This window comes from Rhinatrema bivittatum, chromosome 2, assembly GCF_901001135.1.
Source record: "Rhinatrema bivittatum chromosome 2, aRhiBiv1.1, whole genome shotgun sequence".
Lineage (NCBI taxonomy): Eukaryota > Metazoa > Chordata > Amphibia > Gymnophiona > Rhinatrematidae > Rhinatrema > Rhinatrema bivittatum.
Window position 1 is genome coordinate 500477259 of NC_042616.1, and position 23016 is coordinate 500500274.

Here is a 23016-nt window from a genome sequence, read left to right on the forward strand (position 1 = left end):
AAAAGGAGAATCTCGATGAAGAAGGCTGCTTGGGAACAGTTGAGGGATTGGACTGCCATATTCTGTTTTTTTGAGTGACAGTTTCTCAGAGTTTTTAGCTAAAAAGGCTGTCCCCCAGAGAAGGGAGGTCCACCCACTTTTCATGCACATCGTCTTGAATGATATTGGCTCTAAGCCATGGCATAAACTGATCTCTGATAGAAGCTGATGAGTACGTGAGACGGAACTGGATGACTCAGACAGAATGAAGAAAATGTCATATTACTGCACATTCAACAACGGATGGAGGTAGTAAGTGTCACCATCCAAAGGTTGTAGGAAAGGCTTTAGTTTTTGAATGTAGTCATGCAAATATTGCACCATATTAAACTGGTGAGTAGAGATATGAACAGTAAGCATGGAGGTCTAAAAAAACCTCCCCAAAAGTATCTAGTAGCCTATGGTCTTTGCCTAGAGCAAAATTAGAATGAATTATTGTCTTTTTCGTCGTCTTCAGTGCAGTCTCGACAATGACAGACTGATGATGTAGTCAGATGGCACCGAACCCCGGAGACTTCTGAACTCAGAGCTTGAGATCTAGCTTTCTGGCTGTAGGAACGCCAGGAAAAGAAAATTGGTTCTTACCTGATAATTTTCGTTCCTATAGTACCACGGATCAGTCCAGACTCCTGGGTTTTGCCTCCCCTCCAGCAGATGGATGCAGAGCAAGTTTCGACAGACTCTGCCTTATATGCCTAGGTGCCACCCATAGTCTGCCAGTATTACGTATTGTAAAAGCAGAATGGTACAAAACCAAACTAACTATATACAGGAATCATAACCCAAACTGGATCACTAACCCCAACTGCGAACCAAATTCATTAACCAGGGTAACAAGATGAATCTGCAGACCCAAAGGATAAACAAATACTGAAGAAGCGGACTCTCCATTAGCTTTCTACAGCAAACGGGCGGGACTCTCGACTGATCTGTGGTACTATAGGAACGAAAATCATCAGGTAAGAACCAATTTTCTTTTTCCTGTACGTACCCGGATCAGTCCAGACTCCTGGGATGTACCAGACCTTCCCTTACCTGGGATGGGATCCGGAGTGGCCCGCTCTGAGCACACCTTCTCCAAAATTCTCCATACCTGGAGCCTGGACATCCAGTTTGTAATGCCTCGCAAAATTATGCAAGGATTTCCATGTAGCCGCTCTACAAATCTCCTACGGTGAAATGTGAGAGCATTCAGTCCAGGAAGCCGCTTGAGAACGTGTAGAATGCGCCCGTAGCCCTATCAGTAAGGGTCTATCATGTAAAAAATATGCAGAATTTAGTGCCTCCTTGAGCCACCGAGCTATCGTGGTCTTAGATGCCATATTACCTCTTTTCGGACCACTCCATAAAACAAACAGATGATCGGAAACCCGAAAATCATTGGTGACTTCTAGATAACGTAGTAAAGTCCTGCACACATCCAACTTTTTAAAATCCTTAGTGGATCTGACCTATCGAGGTCTGAGAAGGACGGGAGCTCCACCGATTGATTCAAATGAAAAGCGGAAACCACCTTTGGAAGAAAGGAACTGTTCGCAAGGATACACCAGAATACGAGATTTGCAAGAAAGGCTCTTGACAAGACAAGGCCTGAAGCTCAGATACTCTACGAGCCGAGGAAATCGCCACCAGAAACACCACTTTCAACGTGAGATCCTTTAGCATTGACCAATTCAAAGATTCAAATGGCGCTGTGCAAAGCGGAAAGTACCAAATTTAGATTCCAGGATGGACATGGCTGATGTATTGGAGGGCGTAAATGCTTTGTCCCTCTAAGGAAATGAGACACATCAGGATGCGCAGCCAACGGTACTGTTACGACTGTCTATGCCCGACATCTCCACTCCGCCCTCCTTACCTCTCTGGTGACTCCCCCTGCGGGTGACGGATGTTTGACTGCCGCAGCGTCTGCCTGCCATCCTCTCCAGCATCCCCGGACCGTCTTGGGCGCTGCCTCCCGCCATGCTGTTCAGCTGCCTTCGGGCGCGTGCGCCGCGCAGCCCTGCTTCAAGTAACTTCAGTGGCGCGAACCTCAGGGGCGTCCCCCTGTGATGACGTCATGCACCCAGGATATAAGAGGCCTACGCATTGCTAGCTAGTCGAGTTAGCAAAGGTTTCTATAGGTTTCCGTTCCAGGTTTCAGACAGATGGGATTCACTCTCCATACCTTGCAACTCTGCCTCCTTCGGACCTACTCTATTTGGGGTACCCGCTCCTCGGGGGCCTCTCTCTCTTTCTTATCTTTCAGGTCGCAGTCTGGAACCGGTACTCGCTCCTTGAGGGCCCATGTCCCTGGACTCGCTTCTTGGATTCCACTTCTGCCAGGAAAACACTGCTGCCTATAACATCTGTGAGTTATCATCTCTGTCTCTCAGAGCTATTCCCTGGAACCAGGTACTCGCTCCTCGAGGGCCTGCCTTTACTCCAGCTCCTGTGCTCCATGCTGAGAGACCGCTGTGTGAGTACATTACCAACAAGGATCTATTCCTGAACTATGCATATCCTACTACTACTCACAATCTCAGTTCTCTCTATTACAGCACAGCCATTGTGGGATCACTGTCCCAGAGCCTGAGGGACTACAAGCCCAACCGGGCTACTTTCCAGCTCACTACTGCCACCTCTGGTGGTTCACCAATCCTGTATAATAAAAGAACTAGTGTGTGTGTGTCCTACGCTGAGCATGACCTGTGGCCCCTCATGGGACTTCCCCCCGTGGGCGTGGTCATTTGCCACAGGTGCAGGGATCCACCCAAAACCCTTACAAATAATAAGTACCCCCTGAATGGAACAGCACAAACAACCCAAAGCTGCCACTTGCACCCTCAAGGAACTGCACAATAATCCTTTAGCTAATCCCGCCTGAAGGAAACCTAAAATATCCGAGTCGGACGCTTGGGTGGGCACCACCACCCGATCGACACACCACGACTCAAAAACCTTCCAGACTCGTACTTACGACAGGGAAGTGGAAGGCTTACATGATCTCAAAAGAGTAGCTACCACCGCATCAGAATATCCCTTGCCTTTTAGATGTTGCCTCTCAAAAGCCATGTCGCTAGACAGAAGTGATCAACCTGGTCGAAACATACGGGCCCCTGATGAAGAAGATTCAGCAGACACGGGAACCTCAGGTGACCCTCTACCGCCAGATTGACCAGATCCGCAAGCCACGGGCGACGCAGCCACTTGGGATCACTTCAGACGGGTGTGCCTCTATCCGCCTGAGAACCTTGCAGATTAGAGGCCAAGGAGAGAAGACTTAAAGCAGTACTGTCGTCGGCCATGTCAGAACTAGGGCATCCACCCCTTCTGCTCCCGTCCCTGCGGCGGGCATAGAAGCACAGAGCTTTGGCATTTTTGAACATCGCCATCAGGTACATGCAAAGTGTTTCCCACCTGTCACAGATGAGTTGAAAAACTTTGTCTGCCAGTTCCCACTCTCCGGGATCGAGATGATGGCGACTTAGAAAATCCGCGTGAACGTTGTCGACCCTGGCTATGTGGGACGCCGCTATGCTGAGCAGATTCTGCTCTGCCCAGCTGATTAACAGCCGAGCCTCCGCCACCACTGGCCGGCTCTTGGTACCTCCCTGGCGATTGATGTTAGCCACCGTGGTTGCATTGTAGGACAGCAGCCTGACCGATTTCCCCTTGACAAGCGGGAGGAAGGCCTGTAACGCCAGTCGCACCGCTCTGGTCTCCAGGTGATTGATAGACCATCGAGCCTCCTCTGGGGACCACAGACCCTGCACCGCTTTCCGCAGACAAACTGCTCTCCAACCGGAAAGGCTGGCATCCGTGGTGACCACTGTCCAGTCGGGGACAACCAAGGGAACTCCCCGGGTCAAACTGTCCGAGACTAGCCACCAATCCAGACTGGACAGAGCGGACTCTGTCAATGGTAAGGGATGCTGGAACTGTTCAGAAACAGGATTCCAATGGGAGAGCAAGGCCGGTTGCAAAGGACGCATGTGAGCGAAAGCCCATTGAACCAATTCCAGAGTCGAAGTCATGGAACCTAGAACCTGCAAGCAATCCCAAACCTTCAGAGGATGCTGGGAGAGTAACGCTTGCACTTGCCCTTGCAATTTGACCTCGCGGTTGGCTATTAGAAAAACTCTCCCCTGACGGGTATCTAACAAAGCCCCCAAATATTCCAAGGATTGGGAGGGGACAAGATGACTCTTGGCCCTGTTCACTACCCAGCCTAGCGTAGTCAACAACTGCAGTACATGTTGGATCGCTAGCTGACAAAGTACTTCCGACTTTGCCCAAATCAGCCAATCGTCCAAATACGGATGCACTAACAACCCCTCTCTGCAGAGCTCTGCAGCCACCACTACCATTATTTTGGTAAACGTCCGGGGGTAGCAAGACCGAAGGGGAGAGAGGTTTGAAAAAAGCAAACCTCAGAAACTTCTGGTGATCTGCTCGGATCCCGACGTGTAAATATGCCTCTGTCAGATCCAGAGATGCGAGAAACTCCCCCGGTCGAACTGAAGCAATGACTGACCGCAACGTCTCCATGTGGAATCGTGGAATGTGAAGACACTGGTTGACCCGCTTTAAATCGAGAATGGGCCAGAAGGACCCCTCTTTTTTTGGCACGACGAAATAATTAGAGTAACGCCCTCGACGTTGAGCCCACCGGGGAACTGGAACAATTGCGCTGAGATTGAGAAGGCGCTGCAAGGTCTGCTTTACTGCCTGGTGCTTTGCGGCGTACCCGCATGGGGATGTCAGAAACTGGTGGAGCGAACGGCGTGCAAAATCTAAAGCGTAGCAGTGTTTTATCACAGAAAGAATTTGGCGTGCAGTCGCAGCGTGTTGAGATTGCAGTTGGTGAGCAAGAGACACGAGAGTCAGTGCTCGTTGTCGAGGCAGAAAAGCCTTTGCTTGTAAGGTGTCCAAGTCTGCCCCAATGAACGATAAGGTTTGAGATGGGACTAAGTAGGATTTGTCATAATTGACGAGAAACCCTAACGAAATTAGAGTGTGTAAGGTTAGACTGAGGGACGACAGAGCCGCTTGCTGAGTGGAAGCCCTGATTAACCAGTCGTCCAGATACGGGTAGACGTGAACACCTTGTGTCCTGAGGAATGCTGCGACGACTATGAGGCATTTTGTAAAGACTCGTGGAGCAGATGCTAGGCCGAATGGAAGCACTCGGTATTGATAGTGCTTGAGGCCTACTAGGAATCTCAGGTATTTGCGATGAGCTGGACTTATCGCAATATGGGTGTATGCATCCTGGAAGTCCAGAGAGCAGAGCTAGTCTCCTCTTTGTAGAAGATGTTGAAGCGATCCCAAGGTGACCATCTTGAACTTTTCTCTCTGGAGGTACTTGAGGGCCCGTAGATCTAGAATAGGATGGACACCTCCCACCCCCCGATTTTTGGGGGATTAGGAAGTACCAGGAATAGAACCCTAGGCCTTGCTGAGAGTGTGGAACGGGTTCTATTGCTCTTGACTGGAGAAGGAGGGAGACCTCTTGATCCAGAAGAATAGAGTGGTCGGACGTTCTCCACGTCTGTAGAGGTGGGGAGTCCGGTGGCAGGGCGAGAAAGTTCAGATGGTAACCCTGAGCGATGATTGCCAATACCCATTGGTAGGATGTAATTGAATGCCACATGTTGTGGAAGTGGCACAGTCGACCTCATACTGGTATGTGCGACAGAGGAATCTAGCTGCTGCTCTCCAAGTGGAAGTCAAAAACCTGAAGCAGGCCCTGGCTGGGGAGCTGCTTGTGCTTTTTGTTTTCGGGTTTGGCGAGACTGAGGCTTTTGATAAGGTCTCGTAGCACGGGATCTAGCTGGTGGCGGGTAGGACTTTCTTGGACGGTAGAATGACTTCTTAGAGACCTTTCTAAAGGGCTGCTTTGAGGAGAAGTCGGAAGGCATTGAAGAGAGCTGTTTTAGAGTCTCATGATGGTCTTTTAATTCGGCCACCATCCATTGAATCTGTTCGCCGAACAGATTATCTCCTACACAAGGCAGGTTGGACAACCAGTCTTGCACTTCTGGGCGAAGGTCAGAAGACTTGAGCCAGGCCCACCGTCTTGCCGAAATAGCAGCTGCAGATACTCTGGTAGAGGTGTCAAAAATGTCATAAGATATTCTGATCTCATGCTTGCCTGCCTCAAAACCTTTGCTTACAAGGGTTTGCAGTTGGTCCTGGAATTGCTAAGGCAGGGAGTTTGAGAAGTCCTGTATCTGCTTAAAAATTACCCTGTTATATTGGGTCATATAAAGCTGATAAGCAGCAATTCGGGAGATGAGCATTGCCCCTTGGAATACTCGGCGACCAATATTGTCTAGGAATTTTTGTTCCTTACCAGGAGGGATAGACAAGTGAGGTTTTGCCCTTTTTGCCCTCTTTTGTGCAGACTAACACGACCAAGTGGTGATCAAGCTGTGACTTCTGAAAACCTGGGGCTGACTGTACTAAATAAGTAGTGTCAGCTTTCCTGTGTACTGGAGCAATTGTTCCTGGATTTTCCCAGTTCTTTTTGAGGAGATCAAGAAGAACCTGGTGGACTGGAACAGAGGTTATTACCTTGGGGGCATCTAAGAATTGGAGCAACTCCATCATCTGGTGCCTATCATCCTGTTCCGTCTGCAATTGAAAAGGAACTAATTCAGCAATTTCCTTCACAAAATTTATAAATGAGAGGTCCTCTGGAGGAGAACGCTTTCTACTCTCAGTAGGTGAAAGTGGGGAAGGTAAGTCATCAGTGTCTGATGAGGTATCATCTCCCCAGATATCATAAGGATCAAAACCCTTTCCTCTAGGAAGTAGAGGGGGACAGGGTGGTTGGATACCTGAAGGTCCTGGTCTAGGCTCCGAAGGAATCAGATGAATTATCGGAGGCACCGACGATAGCATCGAAGGCACCGGTATAGGCATCGAGGGCATCGATGGATGGCTCGGTGGCGCCGATGGACGTATCGGCACCAATGGTTGGATCATTGGCGAAAGACATATAGGCATCGATGGCTGAGGCATAACTCTGGATGGAGGAATGCGGAACGGTGTTTCTCCTCCCGATGATGCTGTCAGTGGGGAGGGCATCGGAGCCATCAGAGACCCAGGTTCCATCGGTGGAAAAGCGGCCATAAGCGCTTCCATCCTGGACAGCAGCGGTGCCAGCAGGTTGATGATCGGTTCCACAGTCGGTGCCGGAGTCGGTGCCGGAGGAACCTGGAGACGTTGCATCGCCTTGTCAATGGCCTCCTGGACCATCTGGTCCAGTTCTTCTCGGAGACCTGAAGCAAGTAGCCCCGGCTCTGGAACAGAAGAAAGAGGCAGAGGCATAGCCGGATGGACCACCGTTAAAGGCGGAGTCACGGCTCCCGATCCCCAATCGGGTGAGGGTAGCCTTGGAGACCCGGTAGTAGGAATGGTCGGTGCCTTTCCTGGACAGGGCTTCTTTGACAGCGGCTCGAATGATGGCGAGGTCGATGATTTCGCTCCTTTGATGGTCCGAGTCTTACGGTGCCGAAGGCGAAGTTTCTCACTTCGATCCCCTCGATCCTGAGGGGGAGTAGAGGGTGTCGATGGCCGAGAAGTCGTCGATGCCGGTCGGTCACCGGTCGATACTGGCGCAAAGTCGATGGTGCCGGTTCCAACGACGAAGATGCAATGGACGGAGTCGGGGTGTTAGCACGGAAGAGAAGTTCCATCATCTCCATTCTGGCCTTGCGACCCTTCGGTGTCATCAGGGCACATTTGGTGCAGGTCAAGACATCGTCCTAAGCACATAACACAGACTTTATGGGGGGTCTGTGATAGACATGGTGCGGGTACAGTCCTGGCACCGACGAAACCCCGACGCCATGGCCATGGAAAAAATTTAGCCGCAGTACGGTCTACGGCCAGTAGGCCGCGAAGGCCAAACTAGACTGTAATCGACAGGAAACGGGTAAAAACTTACCGGAGTACCGCAGACTTATATAAGGTAGAGGAGGGACCCCTGTGGGGCAATTTAACTTTTAATAATTCCGTGAGGAAAATTCCTGTCAGGAATCTCTTCAGTGCTCCTTTACCGCGAGGCTACTGATGCGTGGAAAAAAGAAGACTGAGGGGGGACCCCTGCTGGCTGCAGGGTTAGTGCCATGCTGGGCATGCCCAGTAGGGGCCAGTCAAAGTTCTGGAAACTTTGACAGACATTTTCCGTGATTGGGCTCCATCCTGATGTCACCCATATGTGAGGACTACCATCCTGCTTGTCCTATGAGAAAATAAAGCTCTTCTACAGTCCAAGGCATGAAGACAGCCTGTTCACATTTATTGGCGTATGGTTTTGGAAAAAATGTTGGTAATACAGGGAATTGATTCAAGTGAAACTAAAAGACTTTCTACTTTCTACTAAAAGACTTTCTACTAAAAGACTTTCTACTTTTGGTAGAAATTTAGAATGAATTTTCAAATCTACTCTGTTGAAAGGTTCATATTCTCCGTGCACTCCAATTAATGTGGTAGAGTTTACAGCTATCAAAAACAAAACCTTGCAAAAATATTTAAGTTCTGCAGTGGCTAGAGTCTCAAAAGGAGATTTCAAGAGCTAAATGAAAACTTTATTCAATTCCCAAGGATCAAGAAGATTTCTAACTGGAGGTCAAAGTTGACTTAGACATTTCATGAATCAAGCAACTGTAAGTTAGAGAATTAGGAATTCCTCCTGAATTCTAGTGGCATACTCCTATAGTATTAAGGTAAACTCTTACTAGTTTTTAATCCTGATTAAGAAAGGCATAAATGATTTTGAAGCAGGAGGGGATAGGACATGACTGACGTGTGTATTGGATAGAAAATATTTTCCACTTAAAGTTGTAGATCTTCCAATGGAGCAGCATTTTCTTGATGCTAGAATTATCTTATTTACATCCATAGGTAAGTGCATAGCTGACTTTCAACATTCAAGCAGACAGAGCCAAAGACTGAAAGCTGGGAAGGAGAAGATTCCCACTATGTTAAGTGATTAGAGATGAGAATATATGCAACTTTAATGGCTGTTTAACAGCTAGGCATCGAAGACACAGAAACCAAATTTGGTGTGCCCAAAAAAAGAGCTATCAAAATCATCAAGCCCTTTTCTCTTCTTAATGTTTAAATAATTTTGGTTACAAAAACATATAGGGAAATGCATAAAGAGGTCTGTGATTCCAAAGAATTCCATCGCTAGACTGTTCTTCCTAGTATTTTGGAACACTAGATGGGCCCTCTGTTGTTGAATGGGGCTGAAGAGAGATCTATTTGCATAGTTCCCCAAAGCTGAAACAGTTCTTTGGCTATACATTAGTCCAATCATCAGTCATGTGGTTGTAGCTGGTGAGTTAAAGCTGAATTTTCAAAAGTTGCGCGTGCACAAAAAAAATAGGACTTAAGTGTAAAATAGTATTTACACAAGTGTATGCTATTTTAGAAATCTCAACATACACGTGTAACTCAAGGTCCAAGAGAAAATTTGCGCGTGTAATAATGGGGCAATCTAGGGGCATTCTGGGGAGGGGCCAAGTAAGTTGCTATTTTATAATCATTTTACGCATGTAAATTTGGCACCTTACTTGCATATATTTACTCCTGCTCAATAACTGGAGTAAGTGATTAAAGTCAAAAGTGAAAAAATGAGTGAGTGAGGGGTCTGGATGAAATGTGGGGACTTCAGTCAGAAGGGTTTTTACAAGCTGCAGATGGAATCGGCGAACTGGCAGACTAATTAGTAAACCTGATTAGTTCATTGCCATATGCATATTAGAAAATCCCCCAATTTACACATATAAAAGACAACTTACTGGGGGGGGGGGGGAGGGTTAGTGGATCTAAATAACGCGTGTTAAATCTACTCTTGTATCTCTTTAAAATTTGAAGTAAAAATCAATTGATTGCTTTTCTTAATAAGCGCCTTCAGGATATTGCTCCCTCTACTGCAAATTTAGAAGTTGATACCTCTTAAGAGAAATAGGCAATGCAATATTAATAGGTCTCCCCTCTACATCAGACTGTATTTCTTCTTAAATTTTCAGTTTATATTTGTGGGCTGACAGGGTATGAGAGATTTATTTATATTGTTTGCTAATGATGTTTTCTTCATGTTTTTGATCTCTGCATGCTGTTCTGTATAAGTTTATTGCATGGATGTAATTACGAAATGTAATAAATAAATACACATTTATCCGGCTAAGCAGAACCTTAGCCACTACTCAGACGGACAAATTTCAACTTATCTGGCTAAATAGTGCCAATTATCTGGCGAAGTAGCAACAGCAGCTACTTAGTTGGATAAGTCTGAAAAACTCTACTTGTCTGTCTAAATAGTACTTTTCTGAATTATTCAGCTATGCAAGATTGCTGAATAAGTCTATAAATAAGTGTTACTTAGACAGATAAGTGTTAAAACCCTTCTTATCTGGCTATCTGATTTAGTTGTACATTTTTACATAAGCGAGCATGTTTGCACACATATATACCCATTTTTTTAACCTACACATATCATTTGCACGCAACATATAAAATACTATAGGAACTTTGGGGTAGATTTTAAAAGACTGCGCGCGCTACCTGGCGCGCACACATGGACACGCGATTTTATAACATGTGCGCGCTGGCGCGCATTTGTTAAAAAAATGCCAGGTCAGCGCGCGCAAGGGAGGGAAGATTTCCGCAGTTACACGTGGCGACGCATCGGGGCCTTTCCCAGTTCCCTCCCAGTCCGCTCCAATTAAGGAGCGGACTGGGTGGGAACTTCCCAACCCCCTAGCCTGACTTCCCTTCCCCTTCCCTGCCCTCCCCCTATTCCAATCCTAAACCCCTCCCAAAATCTTTAACCTACCTTTTGCGCCTGCTTCGAGGCGCAAGTTGCGTGCGCCGGCACGTGATCCCCTGGCACAGCGGCAAATGGTTGCTGTGCCGGGCGCCTCTAGCCCAGGCCTGCCCCCCAGACCTCCCCACCCCTTTCACAAACCCCAGGATATACACACGTCCCAGGGGTTTACGTGCGTGGCTGGGCCTTTGAAAATTGGCCTGGCGCATGTAGGTGATTTAAAATCTGGCCATTTATGCGCAGTCACATACATGCATATATGGGCATGCATGAGCAGATTTGAAAGTAATCCTCAATGTGCTGGCTATCTGGTTTTGGTTTCTAGGAAGATAACAGCCATCAGGTATATCTTTTGTTAAGTTGCCCATTTCCTTATCTTATAGGTCTTTTAAGAAGTGTTGAAAGAGCCTGTTCCTCGTTATTTATTGCAGTGGCGTAGCCACTGGTGGGCCTGGGTGGGCAGCTGCCCACCCAATTTAGACCCAGGCCCACCCAACTGACACCAGAACTGCAAGGCTGTCGCGGGATCCCATCCCCGCGACAGTGAAGAGGAGAACCCATGCTAGGCACGCCATCACGGCACATGTGGGGAAGCGGTCCTACAACCATATGGCCGACTGATCTTCCTGTTTGGGGGGGGGGAGGAGAGCAGAAGCGCCGCGCACAGTTTCCGCTTCCTCCCCCCAGAGCAGGAAGATCAGCTGGCCTCTCCTGCTGCCACTGGCCTCCTGCGTACGGCCGACCGATCTTCCTGTTTGGGGGGGGGGGGGGGGGGGGAGAAGAGCGGAAGCGCTGCGCACAGCTTCCGCTCCCCCCCCCCCAGCAGGAAGATCGGTCGGCCGTATGGCTCGAAGATAGCAGGAGAGGCCAGCTGATCTTCCTGCTCTGGGGGGAGGAAGCGGAAACTGTGCGCGGCGCTTCCGCTCTCCTCCCCCCCCCCCCAAACAGGAAGATCGGTCGGCCATACGGCCCGAAGATAGCAGGAGGCCAGTGGCAGCAGGAGAGGCCAGCTGATCTTCCTGCTCTGGGGGGAGGAAGCGGAAACTGTGCACAGGCTTGAATGTGTATGTGAGGATGAGAATGGGAGCCTTGTTGTGTGTGTGTGGGTGAAAATCGGACCCTGGGTGTGTATGGGAGTGAGAATGGAGTCTTGAATGTGTGTGGGTGATAATGGAAGCTTGAATATGTGGGTGAGGTTGGAAGCTTGAATGTGTGTATATATGGGTGAGAATGGGAGCCTGGGTTTGTGTGTGTGGGTGAGAATGGAAGCTTGAATATGTGGGTAAGAATGGGTGTTTGAAAGTGTGTATGTGTGGGTGAGAATGGGACCTTAAATGTGTGTATGTGTGGGTGAGAATGGGAGAATGGGTTTGTGTGTGTGGATGAGAATGGGTGCCTGGATTTGTGTCTGTGTGTGCATAAGAATATAAGCCTGGGGAGGGGTGAGAAAGTGAGAGCTTGTATGTGTGTCTGCAGAGAATGTGAGCTTGGGGGGGGGGGGGGGGGGGGGGAGAGCATATGAGAGTGAGAGCCTGAGTGTGTGAGGGAGTCTGTGAGAGAAAGCATTTATGTATATGTGTGTGTGTGTGTGGAAGGGAAGAAGACAGTAGTAGAAAAGACACTGAAGAGGAATTAGGAAATGAGCGACAAGGGAAAAAATGGGAAAGAGAGACCAGGACCAACTGATTAGAAAAATACAAAGATCAGACAACAAAGGTAAAAAAAAAAAATATATATATATATATATATATATAGAGAGAGAGAGAGAGAGAGATGTTAGCAATTTAAATATCTCTCAAAAAACTGCTGTAGCATCACAATTTTAACAACAAGAATTCTGAGTCACCTCAAGTGAGAGAAATTTTTTTTGAAATACCAGACCTCATAAACCGGCATAATTAGTAATGCTAAGTTAGCATAAATTGTATTTGCCCACGTTTATAATCATAGGTCACAGCTCTATATATTTTTTTAAGCTTCCGTGTTTTTTATGCTTCCGTGAGAATAAAAATTGTCACTTATTGGTGGTAAAGATATAGTAAGTCACATTGACATGAACTTAACTTATGTGAAGAAACGCCATGTTTTTCAGATGAGGCTAGCATAGAAAAAGCCCGACACTGGATCCGTGTTTCGGCTCGTGCCTTCGTCGGGGGCCGAAATAGATGGTGCTAGGGACGGCATGGGATGGCGGCGTCTGCCGATGTTGCGTTTCTTCCACCCAGCGTTTCTTCCACCCAGCTGGGTGAAAATTGTGATGCTACAGCAGTTTTTTGAGAGATTTATATTTCGCTGTTATCACTGCATGTAATTTTTGTAGAGAGTCTTTTTGGCATATAGCAATTTAAATATGTCATCTTTGGGAATGTGCATTCTTATATTTTTGTATTTTGCTCTTTCTTAAGTATTCCACTGTTCAGACATTTTAGTTTCTCAGGCTTTCTATTTTGGCTTTATCTACATGTTTCTGTTTCTAATTTATAGTCTCTTATTTCTATATTAGGTAAGGGTCGGTCTCAGTTTTGCCTGTTTGTGACAGAAATGAGTATTTCTAGCATATAGTTTCTCTGTAGTAGTAGTCCAGCCTGTTCTGTTATTCCCGTAGGTGATGTATTAATGTTCTAGGGCCTGGTGTAGTATTTGCATTGCTGCTTTTTCATAAGGTTGCTGTTTGAATCCTGAGAGTCAGTGCTGTGATTGTTTGGCAAGGTTCCAGATGCCTCTTTCTTTGCAAGAGTTTGTTACTTCACAAAATAGCAGTGGAGGGTTATTTTTTGCTGAGATTACACCAGAATTTGAATTTTTTTTTTCATGTTACTTGTAATGTGAATTGCCCTAGCTCTGCGCTGCACCTGTTCTGATGATTAATTATATTTTATTGTATTTATGAAGATTTCTGGGTTTCTGCAAAGATGGTTCATGAAAGAATACATTCATTTTTGTTTTATTATATGATTGGATTTGATTGTTTTCTATACTTGAAATAATTGAAGTAAATTATTTTAAAGTTTCATACATGACACATAATGGCTGTTGCAAACTACTTAGAAAGCCATTCTAGGGTGCAGTATATGGCATTATTTATCAGTAAGAAAACAACTAGTAGACCTGCATGCCTTGTGCCCACCCATGTTAACCTTGTGCCCACCCAAAAAATCAATTCTGGCTACGCCACTGATTTATTGATGTAGCATATTGCAATTTGGTTGCCTGTTTGAATTAATATCACTTAGCCTTTTAACAATGGATTGAACAGTTTTAAAGCACTGAAGATTGCTCTAAGCTTATAATAGTTTATGAGAAGTAATCTTTCCTGTTGAGACCAAGTTTCCTGTGAATGAAGATTGCTCAGAATGGGCTTCCCATTCTTGATTGGAGGCTTCTGAATTCCACAGCACCGGTGCTAAGACAGTAGCTGTCTCTCTGCCAATAAGATGTATCTCTTCCCCATTCCCCACCCCATTCCTCAACTAGAGCTCCAAGGGAGACCTTCCTGACAGAGTAGCTCACCATATTGACAGGGCTCACTAATGTGGCCCTCCAACCACAAAGTTTGCCCACCCCTATTTTAGTGACTATAACAGAACTGCGCGCAGCTTTCTGAATTGCTGGTTTAAGAGTGCTTGCCCAAGGATGTAATAAAGATGGAAGGTGCATTGTGCTGTCTTCTTCAAAATTACTGAGTTCCAGGACAGAACTAGGGCTACTGATGAGGAAAACACTGCTCACCTTCTTTGGTGTACCTATGACTTGGCAAATTTTGAAGATTTCGTCTACTTCACTAGTTCCTGGGAAAAGAGGTCTTAGCGTGTACAGCTCAGCCATTATGCTGCCGACAGCCCAGATATCAATAGGGGAGCTATAGCTGGAGGATCTCAGTAACACTTCAGGTGCCCGATACCTAGAAAGAAATAATTTGATCATGATCAACTATCTTACTTCTCTTTATTGCTATATGAGGTCAAATTTCAGCAGGGCAGCAAACAGTAAGTTACTGGGTTAACTAGAAGAGATATTCAGAGGACCCTAAATGGGTAAATTTGCTGCTGAATATACTTGTCTAAAGTTGATGAGGTAAAGTTACACAGGTAAATGCATGGCAATGTTTTGTTAGACCAGACTTATCTAAATTTAGCCAGGTAGCATTCAATTTCAGTGTTACCTGGCTAAACATAAGCCCCGTCTCCAGAACACCCTCCATCTTTCTTTTTTTCACCAGGCTAACTTTTTCCGAGATAAAGTTACCCAGATAAGATTTTGCCGGCAGTGGAGAAGGAAATTTTATTCTTGAAGTTTGTCCAGCTAACTTGAAACTTATTATCATCCTTTGAATATCAACCACATGAATTTTTAACTCTGTAGTCTTATAATGATGATTACAATAACATTTACTTACACAGTATTGCCAACACTAAAATATATAAACATAGCAGATGTTGGCAGATAAGGACTACTTGGTTCTCTGGGTCTGCTCACCTGTGCCTGCCTATTGTGCTGTCACAGGTCTTACTTGCTCTGTTTTCTTCCTTCAGTCACTAAGGTCCCTTTGTATCTTATCCCATGCATGCTTGAATTCTGCAACTGTTTTGTCTTCTATCACCTCTGCTGGACGTTTGTGCTAGTGTCCACTAGGGATGTGAATCGTTTTAGGACGATTAAAATTATCGTCCGATAATTTTAATATCGTCTTAAACCGTTATGGAACACAATACAATACAGATTCTAACGATTTATCGTTATAAATCGTTAGAATCGTGAGCCGGCACACTAAAACCCCCTAAAACCCACCCCGACCCTTTAAATTAAATCCCCCACCCTCCCGAACCCCCCCCCAAATAACTTAAATAACCTGCGGGTCCAGCGGCGGTCCGGAACGGCAGCGGTCCGGAACGGGCTCCTGCTCTGAATCTTGTCGTCTTCAGCCGGCGCCATTTTCCAAAATGGCGCCGAAAAATGGCGGCGGCCATAGACGAAAAAGATTGGACGGCAGGAGGTCCTTCCGGACCCCCGCTGGACTTTTGGCAAGTCTCGTGGGGGTCAGGAGGCCCCCCACAAGCTGGCCAAAAGTTCCTGGAGGTCCAGCGGGGGTCAGGGAGCGATTTCCCGCCGCGAATCGTTTTCGTACGGAAAATGGCGCCGGCAGGAGATCGACTGCAGGAGGTCGTTCAGCGAGGGTTCCGGCGCCTCGCTGAACGACCTCCTGCAGTCGATCTCCTGCCGGCGCCATTTTCCGTACGGAAAATGGCGCCGGCCATACGCGTATGGCCGGCGCCATTTTCCGTACGAAAACGATTCGCGGCGGGAAATCGCTCCCTGACCCCCGCTGGACCTCCAGGAACTTTTGGCCAGCTTGTGGGGGGCCTCCTGACCCCCACGAGACTTGCCAAAAGTCCAGCGGGGGTCCGGAAGGACCTCCTGCCGTCCAATCTTTTTCGTCTATGGCCGCCGCCATTTTTCGGCGCCATTTTGGAAAATGGCGCCGGCTGAAGACGACAAGATTCAGAGCAGGAGCCCGTTCCGGACCGCTGCCGTTCCGGACCGCCGCTGGACCCGCAGGTTATTTAAGTTATTTGGGGGGGGGTTCGGGAGGGTGGGGGATTTAATTTAAAGGGTCGGGGGTGGGTTTTAGGGGGTTTTAATGTGCCGGTTTTTCGATTTTTCGATTTTTCACGATTTTTAACGATTTTTCACGATATTTTACCCCCCCAAACGGCAACAATACGATTCCCTCCCCCTCCCAGCCGAAATCGATCGTTAAGACGATCGAGGACACGATTCACATCCCTAGTGTCCACCACTCTCTCAGTGAAAAAGTATTTTCTCCCATTCCTTTTATGCTTTTTTTCCTTCCACTTCATATGATGACCTTTAGTCCTTGAACTTTTCATTTGAAAATATGATTCACATGGTTGCAATATCTCATGTATTGATGAATAAGGTCAATTCAGTCCACATTTATTTTTTCAGTTATTTCAGATACAATTTCATGTGCCCAACTTCAGTTTGCAATTACACTAGAAAATATTTTTATTTCTACCAAGGCTGTATTGTGAAAGAATATAATTTGTTTCTTATATATTTTATACTTGCAAAGAAGGGAAAGGAAGGTTAAAGATAAACTGGTGTTTATGGCATGTACCAGGAAATTAATTGGGCAGACTAGGTGGGCCTTACAGTCCTTATCTGCATTTCTATGAACATCCTGGGGCCTATACACTAACTTGCTTTCAATATGGAAGGTTACCATAGGTGATTTTCCAAATTTACAGCACATACTAAATCAGCCAATATTGTAAATTGCAGTTGTGTTAAATTTTCTGCAGTAACACTATAGCCATAATATGTTAACTCTTCAAATTGCTTACCACCTGGTAGATACATAATCTGTATAGGGTGGCTGAGACCTCAGTTCTCTGACTAATCCAAAATCAGCAATTTTCACAAGTTCTGGACCCATGCAGAGTAGGTTTTCAGGCTTCATATCCCGATGGAAAAAACCTATTCAAGTATTTACAGAAAAGACAGTAAATGCTCATGTTATATTCTAGTGGGATCTAGCACTAACAGAGAAAGAATACAAGTTAAGGAGTTTCATCATATACAGAAAATAAGAAATTCTGCAGTTATGTTGGAAATGTTTTTAAATAAAATCTATCTATAACGATGGCCAGAAATTCCTACTAGTTAAAGGAAAATTGGTTCTTACTTGCTAATTTTCATTCCAGTAGTACCACGGATCAGTCCAGACTTCTCGGGTTTTGCTTCCCCACCAGCAGATGGAGACAGAGAAGTTTTGACTGACTCTGCCCTATACCCTCAGGTGCCACCTACAGTCTGTCAGTATTACACTGTATCCAAGCAGAACATTTATAAACCATAACTCAGAACAACCTTAATTTTCACACACTACCTGGCCACTAACCCCAAGAAAGAGCAGAACCCGGGAAACTTTGACAACTTTGAAAACTCTGAGAACTGTTTTTAAAAAATCTGCGGAATATAAAGAAGTACTGAACGAGCGGACTCTCCGTTACCTCATACGGAAAAGGGATTGACTCTGGACTGACCCGTAGTACTACAGGAATGAAAATGAGCAGGTAAGAACCAAATTTCCTTTCCCTGTACGTACCCGGATCAGTCCAAACTCCTGGGATGAACAAGGGCTTTCCACAGTGGGTGGGACCCTGAGAGTCCCGCTCGGATCATACCTTCACCAAAAGAACCAGAGCCTGGGGCCTGGACATCCAACCGATTATGCCTAGCAAAGGTGTACATAGATTTCCAAGAAGCCGCCCTACAAATTTCTTGCGGCGAAACTTGCTGACACTCTCTGCCACGAGGATGCCTGCGAATGGGTAGAATATGCGCGATGTCCGACTGTAAGCGGATGGCCATGAATCAGGTACACCGAACCAATAGCCTCTTTCAACTAGTGAGCAATCGTCACCATAAATGCCTTATGCCCTTTTTTGGGGCCACTCCACAGCACAAAGAGATGGTCCGACATACGGAAGGTATTTGTAACTTCCAGATGACTCAACATCACTTGATGCACATCAAGGTTCCTCAGATTTCTAGACTGGGGATCAGAACGATCGAAATCCGGAAAAGGATGGAAGTTCCAACAACTGATTCAAATGAAAAGAGGATACCACCTTTGGGAGAAAAGAAGGCACCATCCATAAGGAGACTCCCGCATCCGTAATCCGCAAAAAAAGGCTTTCTACAGGACAACGCCTGAAGTTCTGACACCTGGCGAGCTGAAGAAATAGCCATGAGAAAAGCCACCTTTAACGTGAGATCTTTGAGTGTCGCCCTCTTCAGAGATTCAAAAGGCACCACACACAGAGCTTTGAGGACCAAATTTAGGCTCCAAGATGGACAAGGATTACGTACTGGAGGATGCAAATGTTTTGCCCCTCGGAGAAAATGCCCCTTGTCCGGATGCGCGGCTAAGGCTACACCATGTATTTTACCACGGAAACAACAGAGGGCCACCACTTGCACCCTTAGAGAACTGCACACTAAGCCTTTAGCCAAGCCGGCCTGTAGGAAGGACATGATATCAGACACTGACGCAAGAGCAGGGACCACCTCACGCTCCATACATCAAGACTCAAAAACTCTCCACACCCTGACATAAGCCAGGGAGGTAGAGGTCTTCCTTGACCGCAAAAGGGTAGCTACAACTGCGTCTGAATATTCTTTATCCTTTAGACGTCGCCTCTCAAAAGCCGGGCTGCTAGACAAAAGCGATCTGCCTTTTCCAAACAAACAGGTCCCTGATGCAGAAGGTTTGGGAGATCCCGAAACCTCAGGGGGCCGTCCACTGTTAGGTTGACTAGATCCACAAACCTTGGATGTCTTGGCCATTCCGGGGCTACCAGGATCACCTCTGTCGGATGAGCCTCTATGCGCTGTAGAACCTTGCCTATCAGAGGCCAGGGCAGAAACACATACAGCAGAACGTTCGTCAGCCAGGAAAGAACCAGGGCATCTACCCCTTCTGCCCCCGACATCGACTGAAGAATCGTGGGGCTTTGGAGTTCCGAAACGTTGCCATCAGGTCCATGCTCAGTGTGGACCACCTGTCACATATGAGACGGAATGCTTCCTTGAAGAGCTCCCACTCCCCGGGATCAAGACTGTTGCGGTTGAGAAAATTGGCTTGAACAATGCTGACTGCGGCGATGTGAGAGGCTGCAATGCTGACAAGATGTTGCTCCACCCAGTCGATGAACAGCTGAGCTTCGATCGTCACCGGCTGGCTTTTGGTTCCTCCTTGGCGACTGATATAAGCCACCGCAGTCGCATTGTCGGACAGAACCCTGAAAGACATCCCCTGCAGCAGGAGAGCCAGCAACGCTAAACACACTGCTCTGGTCTCCAGACGATTGATCGACCATCGGGATTCTTCCGCTGACCATCGGGATTCTTCCGCTGACCCTGCACCAAATTTTCCTGATAAACTGCTCCCCAGCTGGAGAAACTGGCATCCGTGGAACTTCCAGGGGCATACCGCGGCTCAAATTGTCCGAGAGGAGCTACCAATAGAGACTGGAACGTGCAGGGTCTGTAAGAGGAAGAGGAAAGTGAAATTGCTCAGACACCGCGTTCCAACGGGAAAGCAATGCTGGCCGCATAGGTCTCATATGAGCAAGGCCCATGGGACTAATTCCAGAGTAGAAGTCATTGAACCGAGGACCCGTAAATAGTCCCAGACTCTGGGAGGATGCTTGGACAACAAATTCCGAACTTGTCCCTGCAGCTTGATGATGCGGTCTCTGGTCAGAAAATTCCAGGGACTGGGAGGGAGCCAGGTGACTCTTGGCAAGGTTGATCACGCAACCTAGCGATTGTAATAGCTGAAGAACTCGGTGCACAGCCGAATGGTAGAGAGACTCCAACTTTGCCCGAATCAGCCAATCGTCCAGTTACGTATGAACAAAAAATTCTTCTTACCGCAGCTGTGCTGCCACCACAAACATGACTTTGGTAAAGATCCTGGGTGCCATGGCTAGCCGGAATGGCAGAGCGCGAACTGAAAATGATCTCCCAGGATGGAGAACCTCAGGAATTTCTGGTGGTTGGCTCGGATGACAATGCGCAAGTATGCTTCGGTGAGATCCAGAGACGCTAGGAATTCCCCCTTGTGCACTGAAGCAATGACCGACCCCAGGGTCTCCATGCAAAACCTGAAGGCATCTGTTAACCCTTTTAAGTTGGGAATGGCCCGGAAGGTGCCCTCTTTCTTTGGCACCATGAAGTAAATGGAGTAGAGGCCTTTTTGCTGTTCCGTGGGAGGAACTTAAACAATGGCTCAGAGTCCGAGAAGGTGCTGTAAAATGTCTTGCACCGCCCAACACTTTTCCTTGTACGAGCATGGGGAGACAAGAAACAGAGACAGCCTTGCCTCCTACAACTGGAACGGAGGAATGGACCAGCCTCATTTCATTGAGAAGATTTTGTACCTCCTGCAGACTAGAGTATCCCGGTCCCACCGAATTGACGCCCGCAAAAGGACTGAGACCAGGACTGTTGCCTGGCTGAAGTCTGCCAAGGAACCCGACGATCGTGAAGACTGGAACCTCCGATTCCCCCAGAAATGGGGCCGAGGAGAAAAGGAGCCTCTCGTCTTAAGCCTATACTCTGGCAGCCAATGGACCATGTTCCCCTCCAATGATTGAATCATATTTTGAAAATCCTGTCCAAAAGTAGTTTGCCTCTGCATGGTAGAGAGTGCGTTCTGCTTGAGCGGCCTGTTCCTCCAAAAGAGAATTACTCTGCAATGAAGGCCTGCCCTCAAGGAGAAGCTGCTGTGCATGGCAGCCCGCACTCCCAGCGTGGACACCACAAATACCAACTCATGGAATACCTTGATGATAATGACATACCTCATTCCTCACAGTTTGGTTTTCGCAAAAACTTAAGCACAGAAGCCCTCCTTCTTTCACTCACCGACTTTCTCCTCACTGGCCTTGACCAAGGTCATAGTTTCCTCATAGCATTCCTTGACATCTCAGCGGCATTTGACACGATAAGCCACAATCTACTCATCTCTTGCCTTACTGACATCGGCATAAATGGCTCAGCCCTCTTGTGGTTCAGATCCTACCTAGCAAACAGACGTTTCTCCGTTAAACTCAGCTCCTCAGAATCCTCCTCCTTTACTCTTCCACAAGGGGTGCCCCAAGGTTCTTCCCTCTCCTCCACTCTATTCAATATTTACCTCCTCCTCCTCTGTCATCATCTTTCAAATCTTGGTCTCAAATTCTACATTTACGCTGATGATGTTCAAATCATTATCCCTATCCGAGAATCACTATCTGCTACTTTAAACTTCTGGGAAAAATGCCTCACCTCCATTAACACTCTCCTGACCTCCCTCCAGCTTGCCCTGAACTCCGCTAAAACTGAACTCCTCCTCATCCATAACCAACAGACCCTCAAACTCTCCCCTTCTAATGACCCCAGGATTGCTACACTCACTTCTCACCACCCTGTACGGAACCTAGGCGTCTTTGTGGACACGCACCTGAACCTAAAAAAACATATTTCCTCTGTCATTAAAGGAGGTTTCTATAAACTTATGGTCATAAAAAAGCTCAAGTCCCTTCTCCACACACAAGACCTCAAAACAGTCATCCAAGCCACTTTAACCTCCAAGCTCGATTACTGCAACTCCTTGTACCTGGGCCTTCCTCTCTCTAACATCAAACCTCTCCAGATTTTACAAAATGCAATGGCAAGGATGATAAGCAATACTCGTAAATCAGACCATATAACCCCCATCCTCAAGGACCTACACTGGCTCCCCATCACATACCGCATTCTGTTCAAAATGCTAACTATCATTCACAAAGCCATCCACAACCATAACGCCTTGTGGCTCAGTGAACCCTTACAACTTACTCATTCTTCCCGCCCCTCCAGAGCGAACAGCAAATACACCTTTACAAGTCCCCCCACTTAAAAAGGCTCGTCTGACAGCCACCAGGGACCGCGCCCTGTTGATTGCTGGCCCCATGCACCGGAACACTCTACCCCTTAACCTTCGTTTGGAGCCATGCCCTCTTAAGTTCAGAAAAATGCTAAAAACCTGGCTCTTTCACCAGGCTTTCCCTGATTAATTTTCCTCGTTTGACTACTATACACCTCCCCGGCACCTCTTACTCCTCCCGTCGCTCCATGACACCTCTCAATTGCTCTCTGATGACTCCATGTAGCCACATAATACTGCTTGTATATTTGTAGATAGGTTTTACATTTTGCATACTGTATTCTCTTTAGTTTTCATTTTGCTAAATTTCGCCTCTCTGTGCTTCCTTTCGTATTTATCAGTTGCCCCATTCCCCCTTTCCCTGTTTATTGTAATTTTCCACCTTTTTTACGTTAAAATGTAAACCGATATGATGAGTATTTTAATGTCGGTACAGAAAAGCTGTTAAATAAAATAAATAAACAAACATTCTCTTGAGCTGGACTTCCAGCTTACGATCCTGGAGATCTTGAAGCGTCGTCACACCCGACACCGGAATGGTGGTCCTTGTGGTTACTGCTGACACTGCCGCATCCACCTTGCGAACTTGAAGAAGGTCCAAGGCTTCCTCCGGTAAAGGATATAACTAATCTATCCCTTTACTGACCTTCAA

General features: G+C 46.9%; 1 protein-coding gene across 3 annotated transcripts in view; it reads right to left on the reverse strand.

Moving 5' to 3' along the window:
- The window catches only part of MAK (male germ cell associated kinase), a 218254-nt gene that overhangs the window by 113702 nt on the left and 81536 nt on the right, over nt 1-23016 (reverse strand). For all 3 annotated transcript variants that reach the window (XM_029590648.1, XM_029590650.1, XM_029590649.1), the window contains exons 5-6: nt 17230-17362; nt 14594-14765 (exon numbers count right to left, since the gene is read on the reverse strand). In XM_029590648.1, coding sequence (XP_029446508.1) covers nt 14594-14765; nt 17230-17362 — 305 coding nt within the window. The remainder of the gene's footprint in view (nt 1-14593; nt 14766-17229; nt 17363-23016) is intronic.